Source organism: Maylandia zebra, linkage group LG7 (assembly GCF_041146795.1).
Source record: "Maylandia zebra isolate NMK-2024a linkage group LG7, Mzebra_GT3a, whole genome shotgun sequence".
Lineage (NCBI taxonomy): Eukaryota > Metazoa > Chordata > Actinopteri > Cichliformes > Cichlidae > Maylandia > Maylandia zebra.
In genome coordinates this window covers 29,094,932-29,122,252 of record NC_135173.1, presented here as the reverse complement: position 1 = coordinate 29,122,252, position 27,321 = coordinate 29,094,932, and the positions used below count along the sequence as shown (strand labels likewise).

The following is a 27,321-nucleotide window of genomic DNA, read 5'->3' as shown; positions in this document are numbered from 1 at the left end:
AAAAAAATAATCTGATTACAGTAACGCGTTACTGCCCATCTCTGGTCATGACCAACTCCATTTGCTGAGTGCTTTAATGAGGGTTTAACGGGAGTTGTTGGACTGTTTGAGTTTTCTTTGATATTATCAAGAATTGTTATTAGTGGGCCAGGCTTTTTGTTTAGACAGTACACTACAGATTGTTGGTGTCTGTGGATGAAACAATCGTACCTCTACATGGTTTTGAGGTGTTTGGAGTGGCATTCAAATCCATTTTGTGGTGAGTGAAGTAAACTGTGCAAAATGGGCATTCTGACAGTTGTCAGCTTTTGGTCAGCTATAGTCTTGTTGAATTACTGATAGCTCGGTTATTCTCTCAGTGACTGGATCTGCCATGACGAGTCTCCCCCCGTCTTGCATTACACAGAAAATAATTCCTCACATTCTTATTGGAGACCAACGTAACAGTATCCAGAATAAGTATCAGATATATTGATTTATGTTTTTATGGTTTGAACATTAGGATTCCTCATCAACCCAGAGCCATCCGACTATTTTATCTGGTTCTCTACCTGAGGTCTGGGAACTTATGGGTCCTACACAGTATCTTTGCTGTTCCTAGGACTGTGCTCTTCTGGATAGAGATCTCAGATGTTGTTCCTGGGACCTGCTGTAGCCACTTGCCCAGTTTGGAGGTCACTGCCTGCCCCGAGTACCCCCATTCTCCACAGGAACCACTGTTACCTTCACCCTCCGCATCTTCTCTAGTTCCTCTCTCAGCCCTTGGGGCTTATTAAGCTTCTAATCCTTCCTGATGTTGCAATCACTTAGTCATAGTCATAGATGTAGCTATACTATCTTCCTCCACCACTACTATGTCAGTTTGGTTAGCCATCACCAGCTTGTCCATCTGTATCTGGAAATCTCACAGGATCTTAGCTTGGTCATTATCAGCCACCCTAGAGGACATATCCCATTTTGACCTTGGGAGTTCCAGGCCATACTTGGAACAGATGATCCTGTATACTGTGCCAGTATCTTGGTCATGGCATTCCATGTAAGCCCTGCCTGCTAGCATCTTGCACTTTGCTGTTATGTCCCAGATTATTTCAGTGGCATCTCTGCACAACCTGCACTAGGGCCTTGCCTGGTGTGGTAGAATCTAGTCTCTATCTATTGATCTTGTGCTTAGATCTTGTTCCGATGTTGCCATGATTAGTGCCTCTGTGCTGTCTGTCAGTCTAGCTTTGTCCAGCCGTTGGTAGGATTTCTCAGTATCACTTGTTCTGTTTGGCGGTTGTATATGCTGTAAAGCAGCCTGTCCTTCCATAATGGCTCCTCTTTATGCTCCTCTTCTTTCTTGGGTTTCTGCTGCCTGAGCTATTCTCTAAGCACATGATCAGTTGTGGCCATCTTGCTGATGTTGGAACACTGAGAAACGAGTTATTTTACCGTTAGTTTACATATTTGATGTCAAAGAATCCATAGGTCCCACATACTTTTCATGTAACCCCTTCTGCAGGGATTACTCGTGTAGCATTCCAGTAGCTCCCTATTCTCATTCCTTTTCCACTTATGCCTTCTTGTTCCAGTAGCCCACTTCTCATCAGTGTGTCCTGGTTCCTCAATACTTGACACAGACCTTGTTAATCCAAGCAACGTCCAAGCAATTAAAATCTTTCTTTTTTACCAGAGGTTTATTATAAATCACTGTTCTTTATATTTTTGTATTCAACGTGCCCTTGCAAATGAGATGCCACATTCTCTGTTTGCGTTTGCTTGATGTGTTATAGTCAACACGTGTTGCATGTATGTAGCTTAACGGTCACCACAACTTTTATTCGTGGTGGAATTATGTTTGAATTGCCACAAAAAACAGAATGAAGAATTTGAAAACCTCCCACAAAGCGGGTTTTTGCTAGCACTTTAACAGTGACTTTAAGCTTATATTTGTTTTGTTTTTCATTCATACCGCCACCACCTCATATTAAACTCTCACTTCATAATAATTATGCCCTTCTCTACCACCACTCTGTATCATTTCTCTCTGTTCTTCATTGTTGTCTTTCTTAGGTCAATAAGCAGCAGCTACAGGCAGTAAAGGAGCGTTTTCTTGCTTTCCTCAATGGAGAAACTCAAATTGTGGCTGATGAAGCTTTCTGCAATGCCGTGAGAAGCTACTATGAGGTAAAGTGATTGAGTGAGTTTTGTAAAACATTTTTCACAGAAACAAATGTGATTTTAGCTTTACAATTCTATGGCAGGACAGGGACTCTCTTCAGGCATTGCCTTAATTCCTGTTATGTTGTTTCTGACCCACAAACCGTCTGACAGAAAGGTGGAACCAACCTGACGATATACTCTTATAGTTACTTGACTGTGTCCTTCTTATTTGTTTTCAACAGAGGTGGTGAATTTACCCAGTTTGTCAATATTAATGCTGACATGAAACAACTAGAACTATCTTTATTCTTTGTAAAGCTGACTGAAGCTAGTATGAAACAAAAGATAACTTTTCATGCTTATAAACTGCCTTGAATGCTGTAGCAACATATATAAGTATAAGTAAATCCTATTTTTCATTTCTACTGAGTTATTGTTATTGATGATGCACTACTTAATTTGAAATGTGAATCTTTAGTGGCAACAGCTTTCTTGCTGGGAGCTTCTACTGTTTCAAGCTGACAGGCCTATTGTCTCATTTATTAAGATTTTCTTATTAAGTTTATTAAGTTTATTTATTAAGTTTCCTTCAAAATGCTGTCAGAGTAAAACTGAAAGAAATCAACAAACATATCCTGCTCAGACACTCATTTACATACAGTGGGGCAAAAAAATATTTAGTCAGCCACCGATTGTGCAAGTTCCCCCACTTAAAATGATGACAGAGGTCAGTAATTTGCACCAGAGGTACACTTCAACTGTGAGAGACAGAATGTGGAAAAAAAATCCATGAATCCACATGGTAGGATTTGTAAAGAATTTATTCGTAAATCAGGGTGGAAAATAAGTATTTGGTCAATAACAAAAATATTCAATTCAATTCAATTTTATTTATATAGCGCCAAATCACAACATAAGTCGCCTCAAGGCGCATCATAGATACAGAGAAAAAAAACCCAACAATCATATGACCCCCTAAGAGCAAGCACTTTGGGAACAGTGGGAAGGAAAAACTCCCTTTTAACAGGAAGAAACCTCCGGCAGAACCAGGCTCAGGGAGGGGCGGCCATCTGCTGCGACCGGTTGGGGTGAGAGAAGGAAGACAGGATAAAATAATATAATAATAATATATTATTATTATTAATAATAATATAATAAAAATACAACTCAATGCTTTGTAACATAACCTTTGTTGGCAATAACAGAGGTCAAACGTTTACTATAGGTCTTTACCAGGTTTGCACACACAGTAGCTGGTATTTTGGCCCATTCCTCCATGCAGATCTTCTCGAGAGCAGTGATGTTTTGGGGCTGTCGCCGAGCAACACGGACTTTCAACTCCCGCCACAGATTTTCTATGGGGTTGAGGTCTGGAGACTGGCTAGGCCACTCCAGGACTTTCAAATGCTTCTTACGGAGCCACTCCTTTGTTGCCCGGGCGGTGTGTTTTGGATCATTGTCATGTTGGAAGACCCAGCCTCGTTTCATCTTCAAAGTTCTCACTGATGGAAGGAGGTTTTGGCTCAAAATCTCACGATACATGGCCCCATTCATTCTGTCCTTAACACGGATCAGTCGTCCTGTCCCCTTGGCAGAAAAACAGCCCCATAGCATGATGTTTCCACCCCCATGCTTCACAGTAGGTATGGTGTTCTTGGGATGCAACTCAGTATTCTTCTTCCTCCAAACACGACGAGTTGAGTTTATACCAAAAAGTTCTACTTTGGTTTCATCTGACCACATGACTGTGGCGTGAATAAGGCACGGCGGGACCACGGAGCAACGTTCAGAGCCAACTTTATTTAATTCACGTCACACCACACACACACCAACCCCTGAGTCCCCGTGTTATAACACGGCGGGCGTGATTGCGGATGCCGTGCAGGTGCGGATACAAGGCACCGCAGACCACGCCCCACCACAATGACATTCTCCCAATCCTCTGCTGTATCGTCCATGTGCTCTCTGGCAAACTTCAGACTGGCCTGGACATGCACTGGCTTCAGCAGCGGAACACGTCTGGCACTGCGGGATTTGATTCCCTGCCGTTGTAGTGTGTTACTGATGGTGACCTTTGTTACTTTGGTCCCAGCTCTCTGCAGGTCATTCACCAGGTCCCCCCGTGTGGTTCTGGGATCTTTGCTCACCGTTCTCATGATCATTTTGACCCCACAGGATGAGATCTTGCGTGGAGCCCCAGATCGAGGGAGATTATCAGTGGTCTTGTATGTCTTCCATTTTCTGATGATTGCTCCCACAGTTGATTTTTTCACACCAAGCTGCTTGCCTATTGTAGATTCACTCTTCCCAGTCTGGTGCAGGTCTACAATACTTTTCCTGGTGTCCTTCGAAAGCTCTTTGGTCTTGGCCATGGCGGAGTTTGGAGTCTGACTGTTTGAGGCTGTGGACAGGTGTCTTTTATACAGATGATGAGTTCAAACAGGTGCCATTCATACAGGTAACGAGTGGGGGACAGAAAAGCTTCTTACAGAAGACGTTACAGGTCTGTGGGAGCCAGAGATTTTCCATGTTTGAGGTGACCAAATACTTATTTTCCACCCTAATTTACGAATAAATTCTTTACAAATCCTACCATGTGGATTCATGGATTTTTTTTTTCACATTCTGTCTCTCACAGTTGAAGTGTACCTCTGGTGCAAATTACTGACCTCTGTCATCATTTTAAGTGGGGGAACTTGCACAATCGGTGGCTGACTAAATACTTTTTTGCCCCACTGTAGGTTGCCATATAAACAATGGAGACACACTGTAAACAACAATGTAAAAAACAACAAGTCCTACTGTATAAATGCTGCATTAAACATGAAAGTTTTATACAATGTCACAAAACTAGGCAGCTGGGCAACTTTCCTAAGCACAACAATAATGCATCTCTGCGATGCTAATTGATACATCCTTCTTCAAATGTGGCCAAAAAAATGACGCAAAACTCAGTCATATGTCTTCCGCACACCCAAGTGCCCTGACCTATCATGAGCTAGGTTCAACACCTGACCACGATACTTTGATGGAATTACTACCTGGAACACTGGATCCCCCCCCCAAAGTCCTCCCCATGGGGCACCCACTTCCTCACCAGAACACCATCCTGCAAAAAATAGCCAGCCACACTTTTCACCTCCAGAGCTGACAACACAGACTCCAACTGCCATTCCAAGGATGGGTCAGCCCTCTGCGCACTCATCAACTCACTGCGGGGCACATCCAGAGGCGAAGCTGGCAAAGTCAGTAAAACAGGTTCATCCTTAACAGCGGCTTCTGTACACTCACCTTTACTTATTGCCCGTGTAACAGCACAGGCCGGGTAAGAGAAGTGACGACTGCTGGCACTATCCAACCGATCTAACCTGGAAGGCGAATCCGTAACTACTAGTGCTGATGACACCTTTCCCCACACCTGACCTCCGGCCAAATCATTACCTAGAATGATATCCACCCCTTCCACTGGCAATGCAGGCCTAACCCCCACTAAAACCTCACCAATTCGCCCTCAGTGTTCAACCTATGCACCGAAACCGGAACCACCATTATCCCCATTCCTCGCATAAGGATCTTATCCCCAGTAGCTGTCTCATCTGAAAGTGGGAGAATGGACCCCACAGCATAAGAGTTGACAGCGCCAGTGTCTCTCAAGATCCTAACTGAGACTTACGGTGTGTTCACACCGAACGCGATGGGTGCGTGAAAAAAGCCCCAAACGCCCCTAACTTGACGCGTGCACATTCGCACCTCTACGCGTGTCCAAGAAAAATCCATCGCGCCCCAAAATATCATATTTTAACGCGCGTGAACCGGAAATGTGGGAGGGATGTGGGAGGAAGTTTTGCAAGACCGGTATCTTTGCAAGATGGCAGCTGTCGAGCTAGCGCTTGAAGAGAGAGTCTCCCTTCTCTATTTACTGTGGAGAGCAGAGCAGCGGCGTAAAGGACATCCTTGCCGTACCTGGGTCCATCAGGTCCTCCAGAGGCGTGAGCAGTTTGGTGAGTTTCACCACTTGCTCCAGGAGCTGCGCCTGGATGACGGCCGATTCCAGCGCTATCACCGTCATTCACTCGGCCAGTTTGAGGACCTGCTGTCCCGCGTCGGTCCCAGAATCGCCCGCCTAGACACCGACTACAGGCGCTCAATCCCATCTGCAGAGCGCCTGTCCGTCTGCCTGAGGTTAGTAAAAGTGTTTAATACGTAGTCCTTTATTGATACCTGTGCTAATATATGCTAAACCATCCATTTATACACTGCTAACATGGATGTGCTATGCTAACAGTGAATGCTCTCGGTGTTTGCTGATATCAAACTGTAGCATTAGGACCACTGAGTTAACCTTTGTAGTGATACTCACTCCTTTTTATTTAGACCTGGTTTAATTCTGGGATAGTTGAATATTTGTATATAATCCCTGCAGCTGTCAGACTATAACAGGGGTCACCAGCCTTTATTAAAACAGAGTTAGATAAAACTGTGAACAGTTTGGTTCATCTCTAGTTACATGGTTCTATCTTGATAAGCTGTCTTATCACAGATTAATTTTTCAAAAATATTAATGATTTAAGCAAGGAAAGGGCTACATGTCAACATACATGTCTACATTTCTATTAATGTCTTACTTCATTCCTATCTGATTGACATGTTTAGGAATTATGAGTGATTGGCTCACTGTAGTTGTGAAAGTTGCTACCAATCAAATTATAATATGTTAAAGTTAAAACAAAACACAACTGTTTTAGATATTATCTAATATACATTTTGTAATTATCCTTATAATTACAAAATGTTTTATGTAAGATTTAAGTTTTGTGATTAAATCTGACATCACCAAAGTATTTTGGAATTTGAATAATGTATTTTGTAACTGCAGTACACATAATACTGATTTTGAACAATTTTGTCCAGGTTCCTTGTCACCGCGGACTCCTTCAGGACCATCGCGTTCAGTTTCAGAGTCTGTGTGTCCACGGTGAGCCAGATCACCCCCCAGGCAGCGACGTCCATCTGGGACTGTCTAGTGGACGACTTCATGGCTGTGCCTTCACCTGGAGACTGGCGGTCCATCACAGAGGGACTCCAGTAGCGCTGGAACTTCCCTCTGTGCTGTGCAGCTCTGGATGGGAAGCACGTCCAGACAAAGGCACCCCATATATCATATAGGAGACACACACATTGATATACACTAAATATTTATTTCATTTCTTTTTTGTGGTGCCCAAATTTATGCACCTGCTTGATTTTGTTTAAATAATTATTGCACACTTTCTGTAAATCCAGTAAACTTCTTTTCACTTCTCAAATATCACTGTGTGTGTCTCCTGTATGATATATTTAACTGACATTTTTTTATTGTAACAACCAACGATTTATACAGGAAAATGATGTCTATTAACAAGGTTGCCCAAACTTCTGCATCCCACTGTATTAGTATATTTTGTCATTAGTATAATATGAAATAAATTCTACATGTGTCAAGTCGTGTGCCAACATTTGCTGTGTAGTAGAACTGAGACATTAGTCATTATAAAAATTTATTTGAAATAATGTTAAAATTCTCACACAGAAATACATTAAACATAAATATATAAAATATAAGTATTTACAGAGAGACAGGAATAAAAAGGACCAGCTGCTCTCCAGAGCAGGAACCAGGCTGAGGAGGAAATGCTCCATTGGAGACTGGTGTGGACTCTTCAGGGACACCAGGGTGGCCAGCTCCACCACCGATGGACCGTCCTGGGACCCGTCCCTCATCTGCCTCGGAGCCGTCCTCCCCTGTGGGCCTGTAAAACAGCACAAAACACAAAGAAATGAGAAGGCTGCTACTAGATTTTAATTTCAACATTGAAAAAAACAAACAAACTAAAAACAGGATATAATCAGATTGGTTGTAGATATTTAATAAAGGTCATCACAGGCAATCCCACCGACTAAAAAGGTATCAGTGCTTGCTGTACATATCTGTGGGTGCAGCAGCAGGAGCTCAGGGACTGGGGAGCCAGGAGAAGCAACAGGGGATGCTCTGCTGCAGAATCAGTTGGTTCTATCAATACAGTATTAAATGTTAACAGGTTGAATATAATAATCATAGAGTAGACAGTGGTCCCTCATTTATTGCAGCAGGGGTTCTCAGAATAACTAGCCCCTGGCCACGCACTTTATACACTGTTTTCCACACACACACACATGAACATTGGTCACAGTTCTCACAATTGATTCTCAAAGTGCAAACCTTTGTAGATTGCAAAACGTAAACGTATTATTATGCCGTGTTTTGTCTTCATCTGCCCGCCACTTTCGTGCGCCTTTTTCCCTCGCGGTGCAGGTGTCTATTTCCGAATGAGGCTCATAGTTATGGGTGTTTTTGTGCTGTTTTTTCTATTGGACGTGATGGTTATCAAAACCAAACATGATAAATTTGGCAAGCGCAGGAGATTTGTCAATCAGGCTGCAGAATGCAATGCTGTCCGGTGCAAAAAAGAGAAAATGAAAATTAAGAAAAAAGAGGCAGTGACGGATGAACAGCGGGACCACTGTGTGCTGCTTATTAATAAACAATAAAATATATTCTTAAATGACAACATGCCTAAAAGCAGAACGGTATTTGTATGTCAGTGGGAAAATAGCGGTGGCTTGCTAGCTTTTGTGCGGCTTCCCCGGGTCAGTGAAAACTTTAGAGAAAACTTGAGAAAAATGAATGAACTTACCAGGTTGCCCGATCTCTTTACATATCTTCCTCCAAGCTCGGTCCTTTATATTCCTGTCTCGGTACAGAAAGCAGCTGGTGTCGTACGGCTCCGGGTTGTTTGCTACGGCATTGATTAGCCTTCCTTCTATTGAAGAATAAAGGGCTTTGGCTGGATCTGCCCCTTTGAACTAGGTAACAGCCACGTCACCAGGCTCCTGATTGGTTGTCGCGGCGCGATTTGACGCTGGAGTTCAGATTTTTCCAACTCGAGCGGGGGACGCGAAACGCGTGTATGCACAAAATGCAACATTTAAACTCACGCGCGTGTTTTTTTTCGCGAGTCAAACACCTGAAACGCGCGTGAGTGTAGCGCGTTTCAGGCGTTTGACTCGTTTGACTCGCAATAGGATTCCCCTGTTTACCCCCCCCCCCCCCTCTCCCCCTCCCCAGAGCGGTCTCTTGCCAGGAGGATGGGACGATTCACCTTCCAATGACCAGACTCCTGACAATAATTACACACATCCCTGCCTGTTCCAGAATGATTAAATCACACAAGCCTTCAAAATTATTGACCCCGGAAGCCACACACCAGCGGTTAAAATGGTTCGTTATCTCCCTCACAAACTCCAAATGTGACCGAGCAACCTTCTTCTCCGGTGTCCTAAACCGTTGACGATAAGCTTCAGGGACCAACTCATACGCCTTCAACACAGCACAGTCCTTAACAGACTTGTACGTCAAACCATCACTGCCCAATGATGCATATGCCTCTTGCGCCCTCCCACACAACACACACTGCAAAAGCAGAATCCGTTCAGAATCTGACCACTTTCCTGCCTCTGCGACACGTTCAAACAAAGAAAAAGAAAAAACATCAGGGTCTTCCTCATTAAACTTAGGTAAGAGACGCAAATTGCTCACCATATCAGGAGATGACAAAGATGAACGCCCCTCATCCAACAAGACGTCCCCTGAAAGCTTACCCTCTTTAACCAAAGTTAAACGAGTATTCTGCAAATCTGTCTTTGCCTGCTCAGTCTCCCGTCGCAACCTTTCAATCTCCACCTGCTTGTCAGCCTCCAGTTTGTGTTTTTCCATGTCCATCTTCTGTTTCTCCAGCTCCAACTCTTGCTTTTCCTTTTCAAAAGAAATTTGCAATGACATCAGCTCCTTTTGCTGCTCAAAAGTCAAGTTTCCCGGAAAAACTCCCAATGGCACAGTTACTGGCTGACCAGTTTTCTGTTGCCCAGCCACCAAAACACCCTTTTCAACTAACTGCAACTTAACCGCAGATTTCACAGTATCTTTGCGACGTTTATCCCCAAGCCCACTCAAATCAAGATCATACTCATCTGCAACCTTCAACAGCTGGTCCTTAGTGCAGCGATCCAGGAAATCCTCACAAGGTGCAGCAACAAACTCCTCTATACCTGCCATGATGCTGCAAGGCTCAAAGAGTGCAGCAAAGGAAAGAGGAGGAAGAGGAAAAAAACCAGCAGAAAACAAACAAGCAAAAAAACAGTGGTTCCCCAGGTCAAATCGTGCCCCGAAAGACAAACATCTCTCGCTAAAGTGGAAATCTCCCCCTTACTAACCTGCCTACCCCAACTTGCCTACACCATAACCCTAGTCTTCATGCAGATTAGCGGCAGGCTCTTTAAACACTCAACCCAGTAACCTGGTTAGGCCCCCAGCAAGCTGGGTACTCACCTGACAGCCCTGGAAGTGTCCCCGAGACGAATGCTCTAACCGCACACCACACAAAAAAAAAACAAACCAAAAAAACAAACCGAGTCCAAAAGGAACATGCTGCTGCACCTACAAAGGGAGACTCCACAAAACACTTACCACCCCAGAGAACCCTGCAATCACTGCTAAGAAGTCACACCTACTTGATGCCACATGAACCTGAGGCACCACACAAATCAAGCAACAAACCCACCATACTGAGACCAGATCCACATAACCAAAACCAAATCAGCAACCATCAAATCAAACCCAAATGGATGAGCCCCCACTTGTCACGAACCGGGCCGTACGGTCATGACAAAGAAAACCCCAGACGTGGTTAGGAATGTATTCCAAGCTGCTTTATTCTTTTAAAACAAATAAAACAGAAAAGAAACCCTACTGTCAAAAACAAACAGTGGTGTGTGTAATCAGTACCATCAGTAGTGTGTGAAGGAATGGATGAGTGGAAGATGATGCATGTAATAGTGTCAAAAGCAAAAACCAAACCTAACGCAGCCAGAGTCCAACCTGGTGTCTCAGAGCCAACTAAAACTATGCACTAAAGGCTTTTTTTATATAGAGTCCTGGTACACTGGCCCAGGTGTTGCCAGTGTCACTGATTGTAAACGGGAACTCCACCTTTCCAATGCCTGCTAACAAGACACACATGAGCCAAAAGGAAGGCAGGGTGCAGTGGGTCATCACACTAATATAGAAATCAAATAACGGGCAATAAGACCTAAAGCAGTATGCTAAAATAAACTTCCATACAAATCACAAATGTATGCAAAGTACCGAAAATGATAATGACATGTTGACAACTGAAAATACAGGCACCAGTAACATGAGGAGGACTTGGACAGCTGAGAAGTCGAGGACATTGAAAAGTCTCTTGACTTCCTAATGGATGAAATCTTTACTCTCAATGTGCAACAGAAAATCATCACTGACAGTGTGGAGGAGGTAAAGCTCCTCCACATGCCAAATGCAGAGAAAGAGCATCATTGGATATCAGCATTAACGGGACCTCAGTTTGGTGTTTCACAAAGCTGCTGATTTCAGACCTGCAGAGCTTCTGTTTTAAACACTGAATGTAGTCAGCTCCATGAAGAGGACATGAGATTTTCTCTGACACAATTTAAACCTGATACAGGTCAAAGGTCATCACTTTTATGTTGAACTAAAAACTTTAATCTACAATTCTTCCAAACTGTGTTTTGCTAGTAGTGTAGAGCATAATATATATTTACACATATAACTTTCTACAGGAATGAGTACAAATTATATGTAAAGCAAGTCTCCATCACAGTGTTGATGAAATGCTGGGTTTATCCATTTTCGGGGGCAGGCCTATGGTGGAGCTTTTAAGATTTCCCTGTGAGGGAGCTGCTGGCGAAGATGAGTCCTTGATCCCTGCGATGAGCTTCAGCTTCAGTGTTCCTGATGTTTCTAAAATGATGCCTCTCTCAGTGGGTCAATAGAACATCTGGCACAGGACAGCTGTGATGAAAGAAAGGAAGTTTCTTTTAGATGCATTTTAGATGCATCCCTGTTCCAAAAATGAATGACTTGTTACTAATCAATCAATCAATTTATTTATAAGCACGTGTTTAAAAAAAACAAAACAACAAAAGCAAACAAAAAAAAAAAACAGCACAGGTTGACCAAAGTGCTGTACAAAGTAGAACACACACACACCAACTAACCACGGGTTGACATAGTGGTTTTTTTTTTATTTGTTAATGTGGTGGATTTTTCCACTAGCAAGGTGAGCGCTGTGTTTAGAAAGTCCAATATTTATCACGTGTTCCTGCAGTAAATGTGACAACAGTACTTGCGAAAAATTATGTTGGAAATTCTTTTTTAGAACTCGAGTTTTTGTTGGCCTGTCAACACAATTTAAAAACTGGTATAGAGTTTGAAGTTTGCACTTTTAACGCAAATTAAAACTTTGGTCTCGGCGAGGCGCCGTCTGCTGATACGTCATCTTAAGTCTTGACAGTGTCGTTTTGATGCATTTGTCTTTAAAGACAAATGACTGGTCTAAAAAAAAAGTTATAGATTTAACACTATGTGAAGTTGGATTGAAGAAATAAAGTTTAAAGTTATAGCTTTCAGAGAATCTGTAGTGTCATCCTGTGCGAATACTAAATGACCTCACTAGGTTTGTTGGTCTGCTGTTGGTTGGTTTGGTTGCTGCTAACAGACTAATAGGCTTTGTATGTTTCTTACATAGCATGATCAGAAATCTTGATATCCATCAGCATGTCTGTAGGGAAATAGATGTATGTGATGGACAAAAACAGAGAAGGAGAAAACGACAAGAGCTGCTATACTTTTTGGAAACCTTATTTCCTTGTTTTTATTGAGAAATTCTTACCTCACTGATACTGATTCATATCAGTGGTGGTCAGAGGGCCCAGTGGCGCCAGTGTCCGGCAGCCTCGCCTCTGTCAGTGCGCCCCAGGGTGGCTGTGGCTACAATGTAGCTTGCCATCACCAGTGTGTGAATGTGTGTGTGAATGGGTGGATGACTGGATGTGTAAAGCGCTTTGGGGTCCTTAGGGACTAGTAAAAGCGCTATACAAATACAGGCCATTTACCATACTAGAAGTGAGAAAAAGTGAAATCCAAATATAAAGTGAAGGAACCTATACTAAGGAGTTGGGTTTTTTTTTTGTTTGTTTGTTTGTTTTTTCAACATCCTGGACATCAGCACAAAGAACTGACCCTTGTGCTTTGGTAAGAAACCTGTTCATGTTTGTGGTAAACTGTTTGGATATGCTTGAGAATAGACAGACTGTTTAATTGCATAAAACTGCTGATTGGATCTCGTGGACATATGCTCTGTCAGCTGCTTGCCCTGGTTGGTTTGTCCAACTGACCAGGAGAAGTCCAACACAGAGGGACGGTGTTTATTTATTTATTTTTGCTCGTCCACTGAAACGCCAGTGCACCTGGCTCAAACAGGCTCTCCTCCACATGGTCCTTTATAAAGTGCTGTACAAATCCCAATATTTTAGCTAACAGGTGGATGTTCAGGTTTCAGTGCAGTTAGCCCACAATGACCAAGCTAAGGAGACAGAGAGCCCACTGCTAAGTCCAGCATTTGCAATCTTGGGCTTCAACTCTCATGTAAAATCTTTGGCTTGTTCCTGTTTCTTTTATTTAATGAATATTTCTGAATTGCAGCATATGCTCTCCTCTGCTGAACTAGAAAAAATTATTCATGCATTTGTGTAATCGCGTTTAGATTATTGTAATGCCGTCTTTCCTTTGCAGGGCTTCCTAAAGAGTGAGCGTATTTCCCGGATGGTTCAGAGCGGTGGCTGTTCAGCTAATGACTTTCGTGAGGTTTTCAAGAAAAACATTGAGCGCCGTGTCCGCAGCCTTCCTGAGATCGATGGGCTGAGCAAAGAGACTGTGCTCAGTTCCTGGATTGCAAAGTATGATGCTATCTACAGAGGGGATGAGGACCTGTGGCGCCAACCACAGAGGGCACACCTAAGTGCTGTTTCAGAGCTCATCCTTAGTAAAGAGCAACTCTACGAGATGTTCCAGCAGATCCTCAATATCCGCAAGTTTGAGCACCAGCTGTTGTACAATGCCTGCCAGGTGAGCTGCTTGAGGGTGACCGTTACAGCCAGACACACAAACTGAATGCATAATAGTGAATACTTCAACGTCCATTGCTTAAATGTAAAGAGAAATCCTGTCTTCTTTTCTAATTATTTGCTAGACCTGCTTGATAGAAAATACTGAAATCAGTGGAAAGCCCCTAACCAACTTCTCTCAACAGTACATTTTTTTTTCTTCTGTGTGTCTTTTTTATAACACTTCTCAGTCCCTTTCAGATCAGGGTTTTTCTCCCTTTTACTTGTTTTGGCTGAAGGAGCAGCACCACCATGTTTTCCATTTCATATATTCTTCTAATTTCTATTCAGAATTTAAACATATTCCACGAGAATCAGAATATTATTCTGTTGTACAAATTGTTGTGTCCATACTTTAAATAATTTCTCACGTCAGTATGTTTTGTCCCAGCATCATTGCTAAAACCAGAAATATTGTGCATATGTTATTTGCACTTAAAGCTGGGGATGTGTTTGTCTTTATATTGGAAAAAAATAATCAGGCGTTAAACTGGAATTCAGCAGGTGTGGGGAAACCTAGAATCAGTTATACTGGCTCACTGTGGGGTAAAGAGTCAAAACTCGCTATCTTTACTCTTATATTCATGGTGTGATCAGCTGACCTGTGCTGCTGTCTTTATACCACAGTATGTACTTCACCTATGTAAATGTAGAATTCTGTGAATTAATCTAAGCACTTTAAATCCAAACTCGTCCCTGCTACACTTGATGTAACCTAACTTTGACCATAAACACCACGGCCTCTGTGCAGCAATCCAACACAGTCCGTTACTGTAAGTTCACCACAGTATGGCAAGCAGTGTTGGTCAAGTTACTTGAAAAAAGTAATCAGTAACTAATTCCTGATTACTTCCCCAAAAAAGTAATCCTGTTACTTTACTGATTACTTATTTTCAAAAGTAATTAATTACTTAGTTACTTAGTTACTTTTTAAAAACACGATTTACAACCTGAAGAGGTGATAAAGCGATAGATCTTTCAGCCCAATTCTACTTTTTCTGCATAATCCATCATACAAAATGTAATCAAATGGAAAAGTCTCTTTTTTAAACTTGTTTTATCAGTTTTAATCTTTTAACTTTATGCATCAAGCAAAAATTTAATTATATGCAACATTCTCTGACTGGAAGAAATTAGTTTAACATTTAAACCTATTTTCTGCACATTCCAGCACAGAAAATAAAATATTTTTTGTGTTTACACTCACTCTTTCAAATAGATGCAAGTGAAACACAGCAGAAAATAAATAAAGTCAAACACTCAGCGGTCCTTTTGCTCTATTTTCACCTGTAAAGCAGGAGTGGGGTAGGCGGAGGTTTACCCTGGTGCAGGTGTGCCGCGACGGTCAGTTGAAGAATCCGCGAGTTTCTCTGTGAGTTTCCCATTACCTCGTTGCCCACTCGGTGCTTGTTTGGAAGTTTAGGGGTTTTTTTGCTGTAAAAAGAAGTTTTCTTCCCACGCACAACGGACACTAATGTTTTTGTCACTTTTTATGGAATCAAACTCAAAGTAAGGTCAGTGCTTCCACGCTTTAAACGCTGCACGCTCATACTCTCTCCCGCACTCGATATATTATCCATTGTTGATCTGCACACAGCTGTTGTCACTAACGGCGCACTCGCTTACGTCACTGTCATGAGACATTCTCGCAGAAAATCATGGTTTTAGTAACGCAGTAACGCAGCGTTCCTACGGGAAAGTAACAGTAATCTAATTACCGATTTTGAAATAGTAATCCCTTACTTTACTCGTTACTTAAAAAAAATAATCGGATTACAGTAACGCGTTACAGCCCATCTCTGATGGCAAGCAAACCAGTTTATCCTGCACTAAGCTGCAGGATAAACAGAACAAAAATGCCGTTCCAGATCTTTTTGGCCCTGTTTAACCCCTGGGTATCAGAATCAGAATCAGAAAGGGTTTTATTGCCAAATGTTGAGCAGGTTTACAACATTAGGAAATTGCTGCGGTGCTTCAGTGCAAACATACTGTCATAAATTACGCTTAAATAGACATGAAAAAAAAAATAAATAAATAAATAAAAATAAGAATAAGAATTAAAAGTGCTAAGTAGATAGATATATACATGATATATACATGAGTGCAGGTGGTGATCAGTGCCAAACATGGAATGATGCAGTGAACACAGCGTAGGGTCATGTGTTAGTGGTGGGAACAGTCATACGGTTATTGTTCATGTGTCCAACAGCAGAGAGGAAGAAACTGTTCTTATGGCGAGAGGTTCTGGTGCGAATGGACCGGAGCCTCCTGCCTGAGGGGAGCAGGTCAAACAGACTGTGTCCAGGGTGAGAAGGGTCAGCTGAGATCCGGGCTGCACGCCGCAGTGTCCTGGAGGTGTACAGGTCCTGCAGAGATGGGAGTCTGCAGCCAATCACCTTCTCAGCAGAGCGCACAACACGCTGCAGTCTCTGTTTGTCCCTGATAGTGGCTCCAGCGTACCACACGGTGATGGAGGAGGTGAGGATGGACTCGATGATTGCAGTGTAGAATTGCATCATCGTCCGTGTTGGCAGGTTGAATTTCTTCAGCTGCCTCAGGAAGTACATCCTCTGCTGGGCTTTCTTGATGACGGAGGTGATGGTGGGCTCCCACTTCAGGTCCTGGGTGATGGTGGTACCCAGGAAGCAGAATGAGTCCACAGAGGTGATGAGGGTGTCAGTCAGGATGATGGGGGGGAGTGGAGCTGTGTGCTTCCTGAAGTCCACAATAATCTCCACTGTCTTCTGGGCATTCAGCACCAGGTTGTTGTGGCTGCACCACTGGTATAGCGCTATAAATGGTGCATGAATTACATGTTTTTCCCTCTTTCATCAATTTGTATGTGATAAGCTAAGGTTAGTCATTAATATACTGAAACAACATGAGAATAGAGCAGCTGCGAGACAATTCTGCATTAATGAGTCAATGGTACGGAAGTGGAGGAAGCAAGAAGAATGAGTTGAGTAAAGTTTGACTTATTTGTTTTGTTTCACTTAATGCGCCTTATAATCTGGTGCGCCTTATGTATGGAAACAGACCTGTTCATCGACAGTGCGCCTTATGGTCTGGAAAATACGGTGTTTTGCTTTTTATTTCATTATGTCAGCTATGACATTTGTTTGACTCTGCTGAATAAAGTGTCTAATGAGCAGATTGTGAGCTCTCCTGTCAGTACCTCTAATCAGATTTGAATGTAACCACAGACAACAGGAATTCAAAGTAGCACTGAACAATGTGATTAACTTGTTGTATTGAGAAAACAAAACAAACAAACAAAAAAGCCTCCTGCACCCTGAAAGTCCATAAAACGCACAAACTCATTCATTCATGTCTGTATCATAAATCTTAAGATTATAAGATTAAGATTGGGGTTTATAGATTGGTTCAATCATTGGAGCCATTTAAAAATAAATAAATAACAATAAATAGGATGATTAAAGGAAAATAACATCTGCACACTTCTGCACACATCTAGTGACGTTTCGAGCACACCTGCTTTTCATTAGACAATGAAACACCAAGCAGCACCATCTTAAATAAACTGTGAACAGTCGACAGTCAACAACTTCCAATCAAGAACCAAATATTTTATTGGACAAACAACAAGTGAAAAATCATCATTGACAGATTTTTCACTTGCGTGTCTGTTGTTTGGCCTACATAACATCTGACAATGTTGTATGTTGACTAACATTAGTTTTTAAAGGTGTATATTAAAAACAAACAAACATTGCATGCATGATAAGGAGCTTCCTTGTTTTGATGTCAGGGGCTTGATCTCCACTTTCAGCCAGTCGATTATCCCAGCAGGGTATCTGACGACTAGCAGGGACGTAGGTGTTTATTGCCTGGACCTTGTTCTTCCCATTTAACTGACTCCTCTGGACTTGCCTCACTTTCTGCAAGTATTTGGTGGTTGTTGTTTTCCTACTGGCCTCTTCATGGTGTGTGTGTGTGTGTGTGTGTGTGTGTGCGTGTGCGTGTGCGTGTGCGTGTGTGTGTGTGTGTGTGTGTGTGTGTGTGTGGTATGTTTTTCACAGGCTTGACATTCTGCTGAAACTCTCACATCCTCACCCCTCAGCTGCTGACTGGTTGTATGTCAGAGAATTTCACTTTTCACTGGACAGTTAGTGACAATCTTTTTTTTTTTCCTCCCTTCTTTTTCAGCTCGATAGCATGGATGAACAGGCAGCTCAGATCCGTAGAGAGCTGGATGGCAGGTTACAGTTGGCCGAAAAGATTGCCAAGGTACTAACTGATTACTTGCATCCAGAAAATGTCACATGACTTCTATTTCCTGAAAGATACACATCCAATGTTGATGTTTACGTTAAGATGAACTTTAATGTATGTTGTGTTTCCTTCAGGAACGGAAATACCCAAAGTTTGTCTCTGCTGATATGGAGGCTCTGTATGTGGAGGAGCTGCGATCATCTGTCAACCTACTGATGGCAAATTTGGAGAGTCTGCCTGTGTCTAAAGGAGGTCCAGACTTCAAACAGAAGCTCAAACGCTCCACTGTAAATAACTCCTTTCTAGATCTTGGAGATGAGGGAGATCTGTCTAAGTCGGACATCGTCTTGTCTTTCACTCTGGAGGTGTGTTTGGGTTTATAGAAATGTCTGCTGGTAACTTGCTCACAAAATACAGTGCTGTGAAAATGTATTTGCCCCCTTCACTATTTATTATGCTTGTGACAAACATGCAAAAAAATATTTTGGATCATTTAACACATTTTAATTTTTTTTAGACAAAGATGACCTGAGTAGATTAAAATTCTTTTTTAATTGTATGATTTGAAATCCAGGTAATCCTAGCATACTTCATGGCCTGTAGTTCATTCATTCAAAACTCTTCCAGCTGGGTGTGTTTCCTCTTTCTGTTACCTCTTCAAAGAGAAAGTGTCAGTGGTAAAAGCTGGGGATGTGAATGGGTTACTCTGGGTTGAAAACTGAGTTTGTTTGTTGTTCTGTTTGTTGGTGCCAAACCTCTGTTGATTTTCTCAGATTGTAATCATGGAGGTCCAGGGCCTGAAGTCAGTGGCCCCAGACCGTATGGTTTACTGTACCATGGAGGTAGAAGGAGAAGAAAAGCTACAGACCGACCAAGTAGAAGCCTCAAGACCACAGTGAGTTAATCTTCCTGATCTGTTCAGACCAGGGGTGGGCAATTATTTTTTTACCAAGGGACCACATGAGAAATTGTGACTGTTGTGGAGGTCTGCAGCAGTAAGCTGAACTCAGTCCTGCTCCATGTTATTTCATCTCCTGTTGAACTTATTTCTCTCTTATTACTGTCTTATTACTCTCTTGGGAAAATGAATTGCCCACATTTGATTTAGACTGTTTAGAATACCCAAATCTCAGTTTTGACCACCCAAGTTTGTGAATGTTATAACCTGAGAACAAAGGAGGTTCAAACTGATACCACAGGTATATCTAAAAGTCTTGGACAGTTCAGTGACCTCGACCTCATGGTCAAGGAAAATTTTGTGAATGCGATAACTTGAGAAGGGAAGAGATAAAAGAGAAGGGGACAAATTGCTGTACAGTCCCATATACAGTGGGACTAACTACTTCAGGCTAAACTCATAATTCCAGCTTCTAATCTTTAAGTGTCAATTTTAGCCGCACAGTTTGTTGGCCCATTAATAAAACGGGCTGATACTATCCCAGGCAGAATTTTGTTAGAATATTCTTTTCAATTTAATTTCATAGTAAAGGGTTGAGGGGAAATTACAGCAGGAGACCAACCAAGTTTATTCAGTTCAGGTCGGAACCAAAATGAATGAAAAAAGGGAGAAACCCAGACAGACTGGAGCAATAAAAGTCATGCTATGCAGATTAATGACCACCTAGACAAGATGGAACATGCAGAATTTTGTTTTTGTAGAAAAATATGTACAATAATTATAACCTCTAGGACTGAATTTGAAGCCAGTTGAAGGAGAAGTCCCCCAAAACACTCCAAAAATGAGTACATTCCAGTGAATTTCAATGTTAAAATTTCTAATTATGTCTAATTTTACAGTTGCTTCTTTAAAAACAAATATTTCTATGAGTTCCATAAGGTGGTGGATTAAAAAAAATGTAACTAGTTGAAATCTCATATAACCTTAAATTTTTCTCTATTATGGAGGTGGTTGCTTTGACTAACAGGCATTTTTAATACAATTGTCTGCCAAATAATGTGACTTGCTGTGCGGTTAGCAGCCAAAGCAGTACCAAGATGGTGTGGTAGTAGAACATACAGTGGTGAGGCAGCAAAAAGGCTGCTAATGTTAGCTCGAGTTAAATCTGTTTATCTTCAATTCCTCCCTGTCCCAGTGTCAACAGCAGTGCCAACCTACAATTTTACAAATCATTAAAATTCTCATATCTTTCAGGTGGGGGACTCAGGGGGACTTCACCACAACTCACGCTCTGCCTTCAGTTAAAGTGAAGCTCTTCCTAGAGAGCACCGGGGTCTTAGCTTTGGATGACAAGGAGCTGGGCAAGGTGAATAAATCTATTATTCTGGTTTATTAAAGTCTATTTAGTGTATAATGTTTAGTAGATAATATTTACTTGTTTAGAAAAGTTCTCTATATAAAGATAATTAACTACATTCAAATGATCAAAATGAAAATAACTGTGTAATTTAGTCTGCATTAGTTACATTGTCATTTTAGGCGTAGTGTTATTGATAATAAATGTGACTTTAGATACAACATTTCTTCAATTTCATTTCTCTGTTGCGAGTTTTTTTTTTTTTTTAATTTCCAGACTTCGATAATGAATTGATATTTTTCTCCAGGTTGTCCACATTTATAAATGAGTATCGTGTGAAAGTTGTTTGAAACTTTGATACAACCTTAATGTTGTATCAAAGATGTTTTTTTTGCTCAGAAACTTGGGTGACTGCTAAGTGAACCAGATACTTTTTTTTCCTTTTTTTTTAACCCTTTGACCACAATGGGCTGATTGGGTAATGTTGTCACCCTGCTGGGCAGCGGATGGGCAGGCAACATGGACACCCAAGATTGTGAATACGGTAACTTGAGAACAAAGTGATGTAGAATTTTGAAATTGGTACCACAGGTGTATCTGTTAGAGGGCTGTGGGTACCAAGACTTCCCAAGACGTCTTCTGACAATCAGAAATTGAAGAAACACTAGACATGGGGGAAAAAAGTCCAGTTACCTAGCACTATAACTGATAAGTCCGTACAAGATCAGAATAATTTCAGAGGTCATGAAAAATTTGTTTGGAGGAAAGGAATCCATCAGTGAAGGTTTAGAGAATTTGATTGGCAGGTGAGACAACTCGAAGTTCTAAAAGCTTCAGATGTTATTTGTAATTTTCACACATATCTACAAGATCCAAACATGTTGTTGTTGTATACAAGTTCAATCCCGATTAAGCTGAATTCACAGTTCATTGTGTGTATGGAGGAGATAATTGAAGGTCAGGGAAGTCAAAGCACAGTGAAAACAATGACTGACAGTTGCTGGTTGGAAGTTTCTTATTTCTTCCAGACTATATGAATGAAACGTCTTACTGCATGAGAGCAGCTGTGATTGGTACATGCAAGCATGTGGTCAGGTGCCGATTTAGGGAATGCTTGATTTGCGTTTCCTTCCTGTTCTATTGATGAAGCATGTGATTTCAATACTGCTTGAACATATTCATTTAATTTTGGGAAGTCGAAACAACAATCAAGATTAAAATTTTAATATTTAGTGTAGCCCAAAGAACTAATACGGTCTCATATGTTAAGGGATTTCATGAAAAAATAGTGTAAGGTTTTTTTTATAACTCCAAAACAAAAGGCCAGACGGACCAGGGAACAACTTAATTGTTGGCGAGGATGTGGTCATTGTTTGGCAGACCACTTGTCTTCTGAAGCTGTTCCATTCTTAGTAAAAAATAAAGACACTATAACAAGGTATTGGCAAAAATAGTCAAAAATGAACAGAGTACTCTTTGATCCAATGTGAACTGCTCATCTCACAGAAAACAATGGGAAGAACCACTTATTTCCTCTGCACAAAGCATTTATAGCTTGTCATCCTTTCTACCGCCTCTCTTCTCTTACTGGACCTTATATCTTCTGAGATGACAACTAGCATCATGCACGGTGACATCCAACCACACAGTCCAGCCACACTTTATCATCCTCTCTCCATTTGACTTACACATACACACTTTAAAATCAAATGTTCTTTTATTCACTTACATAGGAATACTTTCTTTTACCTTTTTCTTTAAATCTCTGGGTTTGCTCATCACAATATACTCTTATTAAATCATACATTCAAAAGGTCAGACATTGTTTTACATGAGTTGCTCCTTGGTGTCACTCACTCACACATCCTCATCTTTTTCTCATAACCACTCTCTCACAGCCTCCGAAGTTATCTTTGCATCACACAACTTATGAATTACTTTGAATCGAACCACAATTTACAAAAACATTATGCTTTAATAAATAAGACTCAAGACCATAAATTTAGTAGGAACTGTTAAATAGGTCTTTACTGCGGTTTTAGGTCAGGAAGCTGAGGGCTATTTTCCCATAGACATTATACTTTTTTTTTTGTTTGTTTGTTTTTTTTTCCTGATCTATTTCTCCATTCCTCCCTCTCAGGTAATCCTGAACCCGACTACCAATGGACCAAAGCACACAGAGTTCCATCGTATGATTGTCCCCAAGAACAGCCAGGACACAGAGCTGAAAATCAAACTGGCTGTCCGCATGGACAAACCTCCCAACATGAAGCACAGCGGGTGAGTCACATGCTACATCCTGTTTCTTTTTTCTTTTTTGGCGGGCGCGGTTTCAGTTGGGTTTTTTTCCCCAAAGTTTTTTACTTCAGTGCTTGACAGTTGGATAGCAAAGAGGTCACAGCCCAGCCCAAGTTTGTAAATGTAATAACTCAAGAAGGAAGTGACTTGACACCATAGGTCTGTCTACGAAAAATCTCTGACAAGTTCAATTCTCGATCTTGTGAATGCGAAAACTTGAGACGGGAGTCACCTAGGACTTTCAAAATCATACCAACATGTTTAGTGAAACATTCGAACCCTGATGACCTTGACATCAGAAGTCAAGTTTTCTGAGGAGGATTTTGAAATTGGAATCATAGGTTTATTTCCTAGGAGACTGAGGGTGATCACTGTAGGCTTACGTCCTTCTTCTCTATGGAAATAAAACAGTTGCGGCTCGGAGTGTTAAAAAAAAAAAAAAAAAAAAAAATCCAAAATATATTTTCTGCAGTATAGTAGAGTTGTGCTGTGGCGTGTTTGTAACAAACAAACAAATGGAGTAGTTTGTGGTTAAAGATGGACTAAGGTTTTGTCTTTGTTGTTGTTTTTTTAAATCTATTATTTATTTCTCCTTTCTTTAATGTCTGTTAACTCTGTGACGGCAGCACCTGAGTCCACAACAAATTTCCCTAAGGGGACAATAAAGTATATCAAGTAATTGGTTTCAGGCAGCAGTGTCTGAGGTTTGCCATTGTACAAAACACTTGCAGAATTTAATCAGGAATACTGCCACATTCCACATTGGGATAAATAGATTTTAAAGAAATATCACATTGCTATGCTTTGTTCTTTCTTTCTGGACATAAGTCACAAATGTTCACATATGTTCATTGAGGAAGGTTTTATTTTGCTTTTTTATCAGCACTTTTTAGCCTGGTTGGTTTTCTCAATGGCAGCTAAAATTAGAATCACTATTCTTTTAAAATATTTCTGTGTAAGACCTGTTTGAGTTGTTACTGTGTAGTTTTTATTTTAACCAGAAGATGGAAGCAAATTCTAATTTTCCAGCCTGCAAGTGTTGCTGAGAGAAATATTTATTTTCTTTTAACATTTCATGTCTCAATTGAAGAGTTCATTTTTTTAAAATATATTGTATGGAGTCAGGTTTTTTTTTCCTTCAAAATTTACAGTAATAATTAGAATTGGTTTTAAACTAACAGTTTTAAATTCAAATTTCCTTGGAAAAGATGATGCAGAGTCTATGGTCTCAGCAGTTTTCAGTGTTTCCACTCTTTGTGGAAAACAAACAAAAAACAAACAATCCGGTGGACAATCTGACTTCATGTAACTAAATTCTGCTGTATTTTCAGTAAGACGAGAGGAATGAGTCACACCTCTCATTTTGACTCATGGTTTATGACTCAGGCAGAAACGTGGTTTGTCTAAAAATTCTAAGGTCTGTGTTTGCTTTCCAATTCCTTGGGCGAGATACTGAACCCTAAGTTGCTCGTGATGTATCCTTCAAATTTTAGGCACTTAGGTTTAGAAGAAGCGCTTGTATGAATGTGTATGTGAATGAGTCTTGTGTATGAATGAGCCTCACACATCTAATGAGCCTCCCGCAGGAGCTGACAAACGGTTCTGTTCATTACTGTAACAATGTGGGAGTCGGGCAGTTTTAATAATTGACTGGCTGGTTGGTAACTGCACTCCATCTGTATCCTTCTTGGTTTACACAAGGGGTCAGTATCGGTCTCTCTGTTACTTCTGCCTCTCTGGTCCATGTTCAGCTCTTCTCTTTGTTGGTTTTCTGGCATTTGATTTATTAAGGGTTGTGCTGTGCCTGCTGCTTTGATGCTGTTCCACCAACTGAGGTCAATGTCTTACATGCTGCATTTCTGAGTTTTACCTATAAGATTATCAAAATAACTCCACACATGTCAATGAAATGAGTCCAACTGAAGCATTTCATTACTTCTCTTATAGCAAAGAAAATATATAAAAATAGCAAACTTATTCTGTTAAAAGACATTTTGCATTTGGCAGTGTTTGTGGGCTTAGGTTCAAACTGTAGAAAAAAACAAAACAGTAAAAAAGTAGTCAAAGTGAATTAAACTCGATTAGGAGACCAACAGATGCAAAAACACATTTGATGGTCAAAATAAAACGGGCAGGGAAACAAAATGGAAATACTTTATTTAAATCCACAAACGTTGATTCTGTTCATCTGGACGTAGCGTTTTCTTTATTTCAAATGTGTTTTTGTATTTTATGTGAACAGTAGAAGAAAACCAGCAGTCTACACTCATTTATCATAAATATGATTCGGTCTTGTCTTAAAGTCCAATGTTTGACTGTGTGTGTGTGTGTGTGTGTGTGTGCATGTGTGTGCATGTGTGTGCATGTGTGTGCATGCGCGCGAGTGTGTGTGTTTGTGTGTGTGTGTGTGTGCGCGCGCGTGTGTGTGAGAGAACAAAGTTGTTTTATGAAAAATGTCGCTTTGCTCAGATTCTCCCAGTGAAACCGATTCATTTGCTAAAATCTCATTTTCTCATAATCTAACATTCATTATTTTATGGCAGATATTTGTTTTTATCTGTCATTTGTTACAAACAAATATAAGTTGACCGTAGGCATCTATGTTAGTTTTAAAACATGAACGCATCATTTTCCAAAAATGTTTTTTTCTTATTTTAACAAGGAAATGTCTTCGTATTCTCCACATCACTATAAATTATATTGTGTGAAACAGTACTGATTAATTACGAACTATAAATAACTGACACTTTTTATTTAAATAAGAAGAATCATCTCTCCAGGAGGCAAAGTATCTCTTTTTTTATTTGTGCTGAAATAAATGAAGTCTATTACAAACTCAGTAATACTGCTGCGGATAATCTGTTCTATTACTTTGTCTTAAAGTATGTCTTTTTTTCTTACAATTTTTAAAATCGCAGCCAATCTGCTACGGTTATAACCAGATTTAGACACAAAAACTTTCTTCATTGTTGTAACATCGGTTCTTTTATTTCAAACAAATGGTGCCTAATATATAAATGCAATGAGAAACACTGTAGTTGCTCAGTGTGTCGACAGACTTTAAAACCCTCAGAGTCTAAATGTCTGGCTAAATGACCAGTTTAAGATGGATGTTTTTGTGCTGTGAGGACTGTTAAATGTCTGCAGTGAACTTTTTGGCATCAACCGTCCATCTCTTTGGATCCTTGCAGCTGAAGGATGTTTGAAACAGCAGGAAGGAGCAGGACCAGCAACCAAATAATTTACACAAGTGGCTGGCGAACAGTGCCACATGTTAACCTGGAGTCATGCAGAATGGCCCAGATTCTCCATCCAGACACACCACAGCCTTGACTGGAGGCCTTTTCTTTAAGGGCAGGCATCAGGGCTGAAGAAAGAGGTCTCGCCATGGATTGATTTTCCTCACTTGCACTTGCCTGTATCCCACGCTTTAGGAGGCCCAGGAGCAGCCATTGATTGAGAGGCCATGCTGGTTATTCTTCCATTTTGAGCTGCTGCTGTTGTCATGGCCTCTTTCAGCTCAAAACTCATTACTTTAGTTTCACTTTAGATAAAAAATAATTGTTACTAATAATTTGGTGTCATATTGGGATATGAGACACAATAAAAATAATATCAAAATAATGATTTGGTACAAAGAGGCTCACAAAAGCTTGTAAATATTTTAAATGTAAATGTAGTTTTTGTTCTTTTATGTTTTGTTCTTCTTGGGGTGGGTTGCATTAAAACAGTATACTAACCTTTTATCTGAAGCAGGAGGCAAATGAATATTTCAAGCAAAACGTTGAAAACAATTTCTCCTGAAGTTATGCATTTCTATACTTGGTTTTTTGTCATTTGTACCTACAAGCTTCAAGAACAGTAATAGTAACCAGTTTTTCCTTCATTTATTGGTGAATTGTAAGACGACACTGCCCACACCCAAGGCAGCAGTCCAAAATCCAAAGAGTGATTGACTTTAAAGGTTAGGCGTTTATCAAAATTAATGCATTTGACATTCGAATTTATTAAACTACAAGAAAAGAAAATAAGTATGCTCTTTTATTTTAGAAAATACAAAAACTCCTGTGGAGCTCCACAAATCCATTTCACATTTGACAAAACAGTCTTTCCTCAGGACCCCTTTAGTGGCTCTTCTGGATCTTTCAATGGTATTGCATGATCTTTATCAGCTGCTGGAAATCTTCAAAAGCTTTTTAACTCTTCAGTGTGAGACTTGGGTTGCTGTTTGAATTAGAGATGACAAACTATATGTCAAATATTTTGAAAGTGCATCCTGTAGGCCAGTAGCAGCCCTCGGTAACATTTTGTGCAT

The 27,321-nt window shown here is 40.7% G+C and overlaps 2 protein-coding genes across 5 annotated transcripts in view; both read left to right on the top strand.

Moving 5' to 3' along the window:
* Nucleotides 1-27,321, top strand: part of cadps2 (Ca++-dependent secretion activator 2) — a 191,916-nt gene that overhangs the window by 17,480 nt on the left and 147,115 nt on the right. For 3 of the 4 annotated variants that reach the window (XM_004556192.3, XM_076886195.1, XM_004556193.3), the window contains exons 2-8: nucleotides 2,053-2,166; nucleotides 13,850-14,182; nucleotides 18,388-18,468; nucleotides 18,588-18,818; nucleotides 19,227-19,348; nucleotides 20,606-20,717; nucleotides 22,849-22,988. In XM_004556192.3, the coding sequence (XP_004556249.2) occupies nucleotides 2,053-2,166; nucleotides 13,850-14,182; nucleotides 18,388-18,468; nucleotides 18,588-18,818; nucleotides 19,227-19,348; nucleotides 20,606-20,717; nucleotides 22,849-22,988 (1,133 nt within the window). The remainder of the gene's footprint in view (nucleotides 1-2,052; nucleotides 2,167-13,849; nucleotides 14,183-18,387; nucleotides 18,469-18,587; nucleotides 18,819-19,226; nucleotides 19,349-20,605; nucleotides 20,718-22,848; nucleotides 22,989-27,321) is intronic. The other variant, XM_076886194.1, reaches the window with a different exon arrangement.
* LOC143419447 (uncharacterized) lies at nucleotides 5,828-7,623 on the top strand. The gene is made up of 2 exons (XM_076886189.1): nucleotides 5,828-6,324; nucleotides 7,054-7,623. Exons 1-2 carry the CDS (start codon nucleotides 5,972-5,974, stop codon nucleotides 7,229-7,231), a joined length of 531 nt encoding a protein of 176 aa, XP_076742304.1. The 5' UTR covers nucleotides 5,828-5,971; the 3' UTR covers nucleotides 7,232-7,623.

Excerpts from the sequence above, each read along its gene's own strand:
- LOC143419447 (XM_076886189.1), top strand. The coding sequence starts at position 5,972 with ATGTGGGAGGAAGTTTTGCAAGACCGGTATCTTTGCAAGATGGCAGCT. Across the intron at positions 6,325-7,053 it reads CGCCTGTCCGTCTGCCTGAG|GTTCCTTGTCACCGCGGACT; the intron begins GTTAGTAAAAGT and ends AATTTTGTCCAG.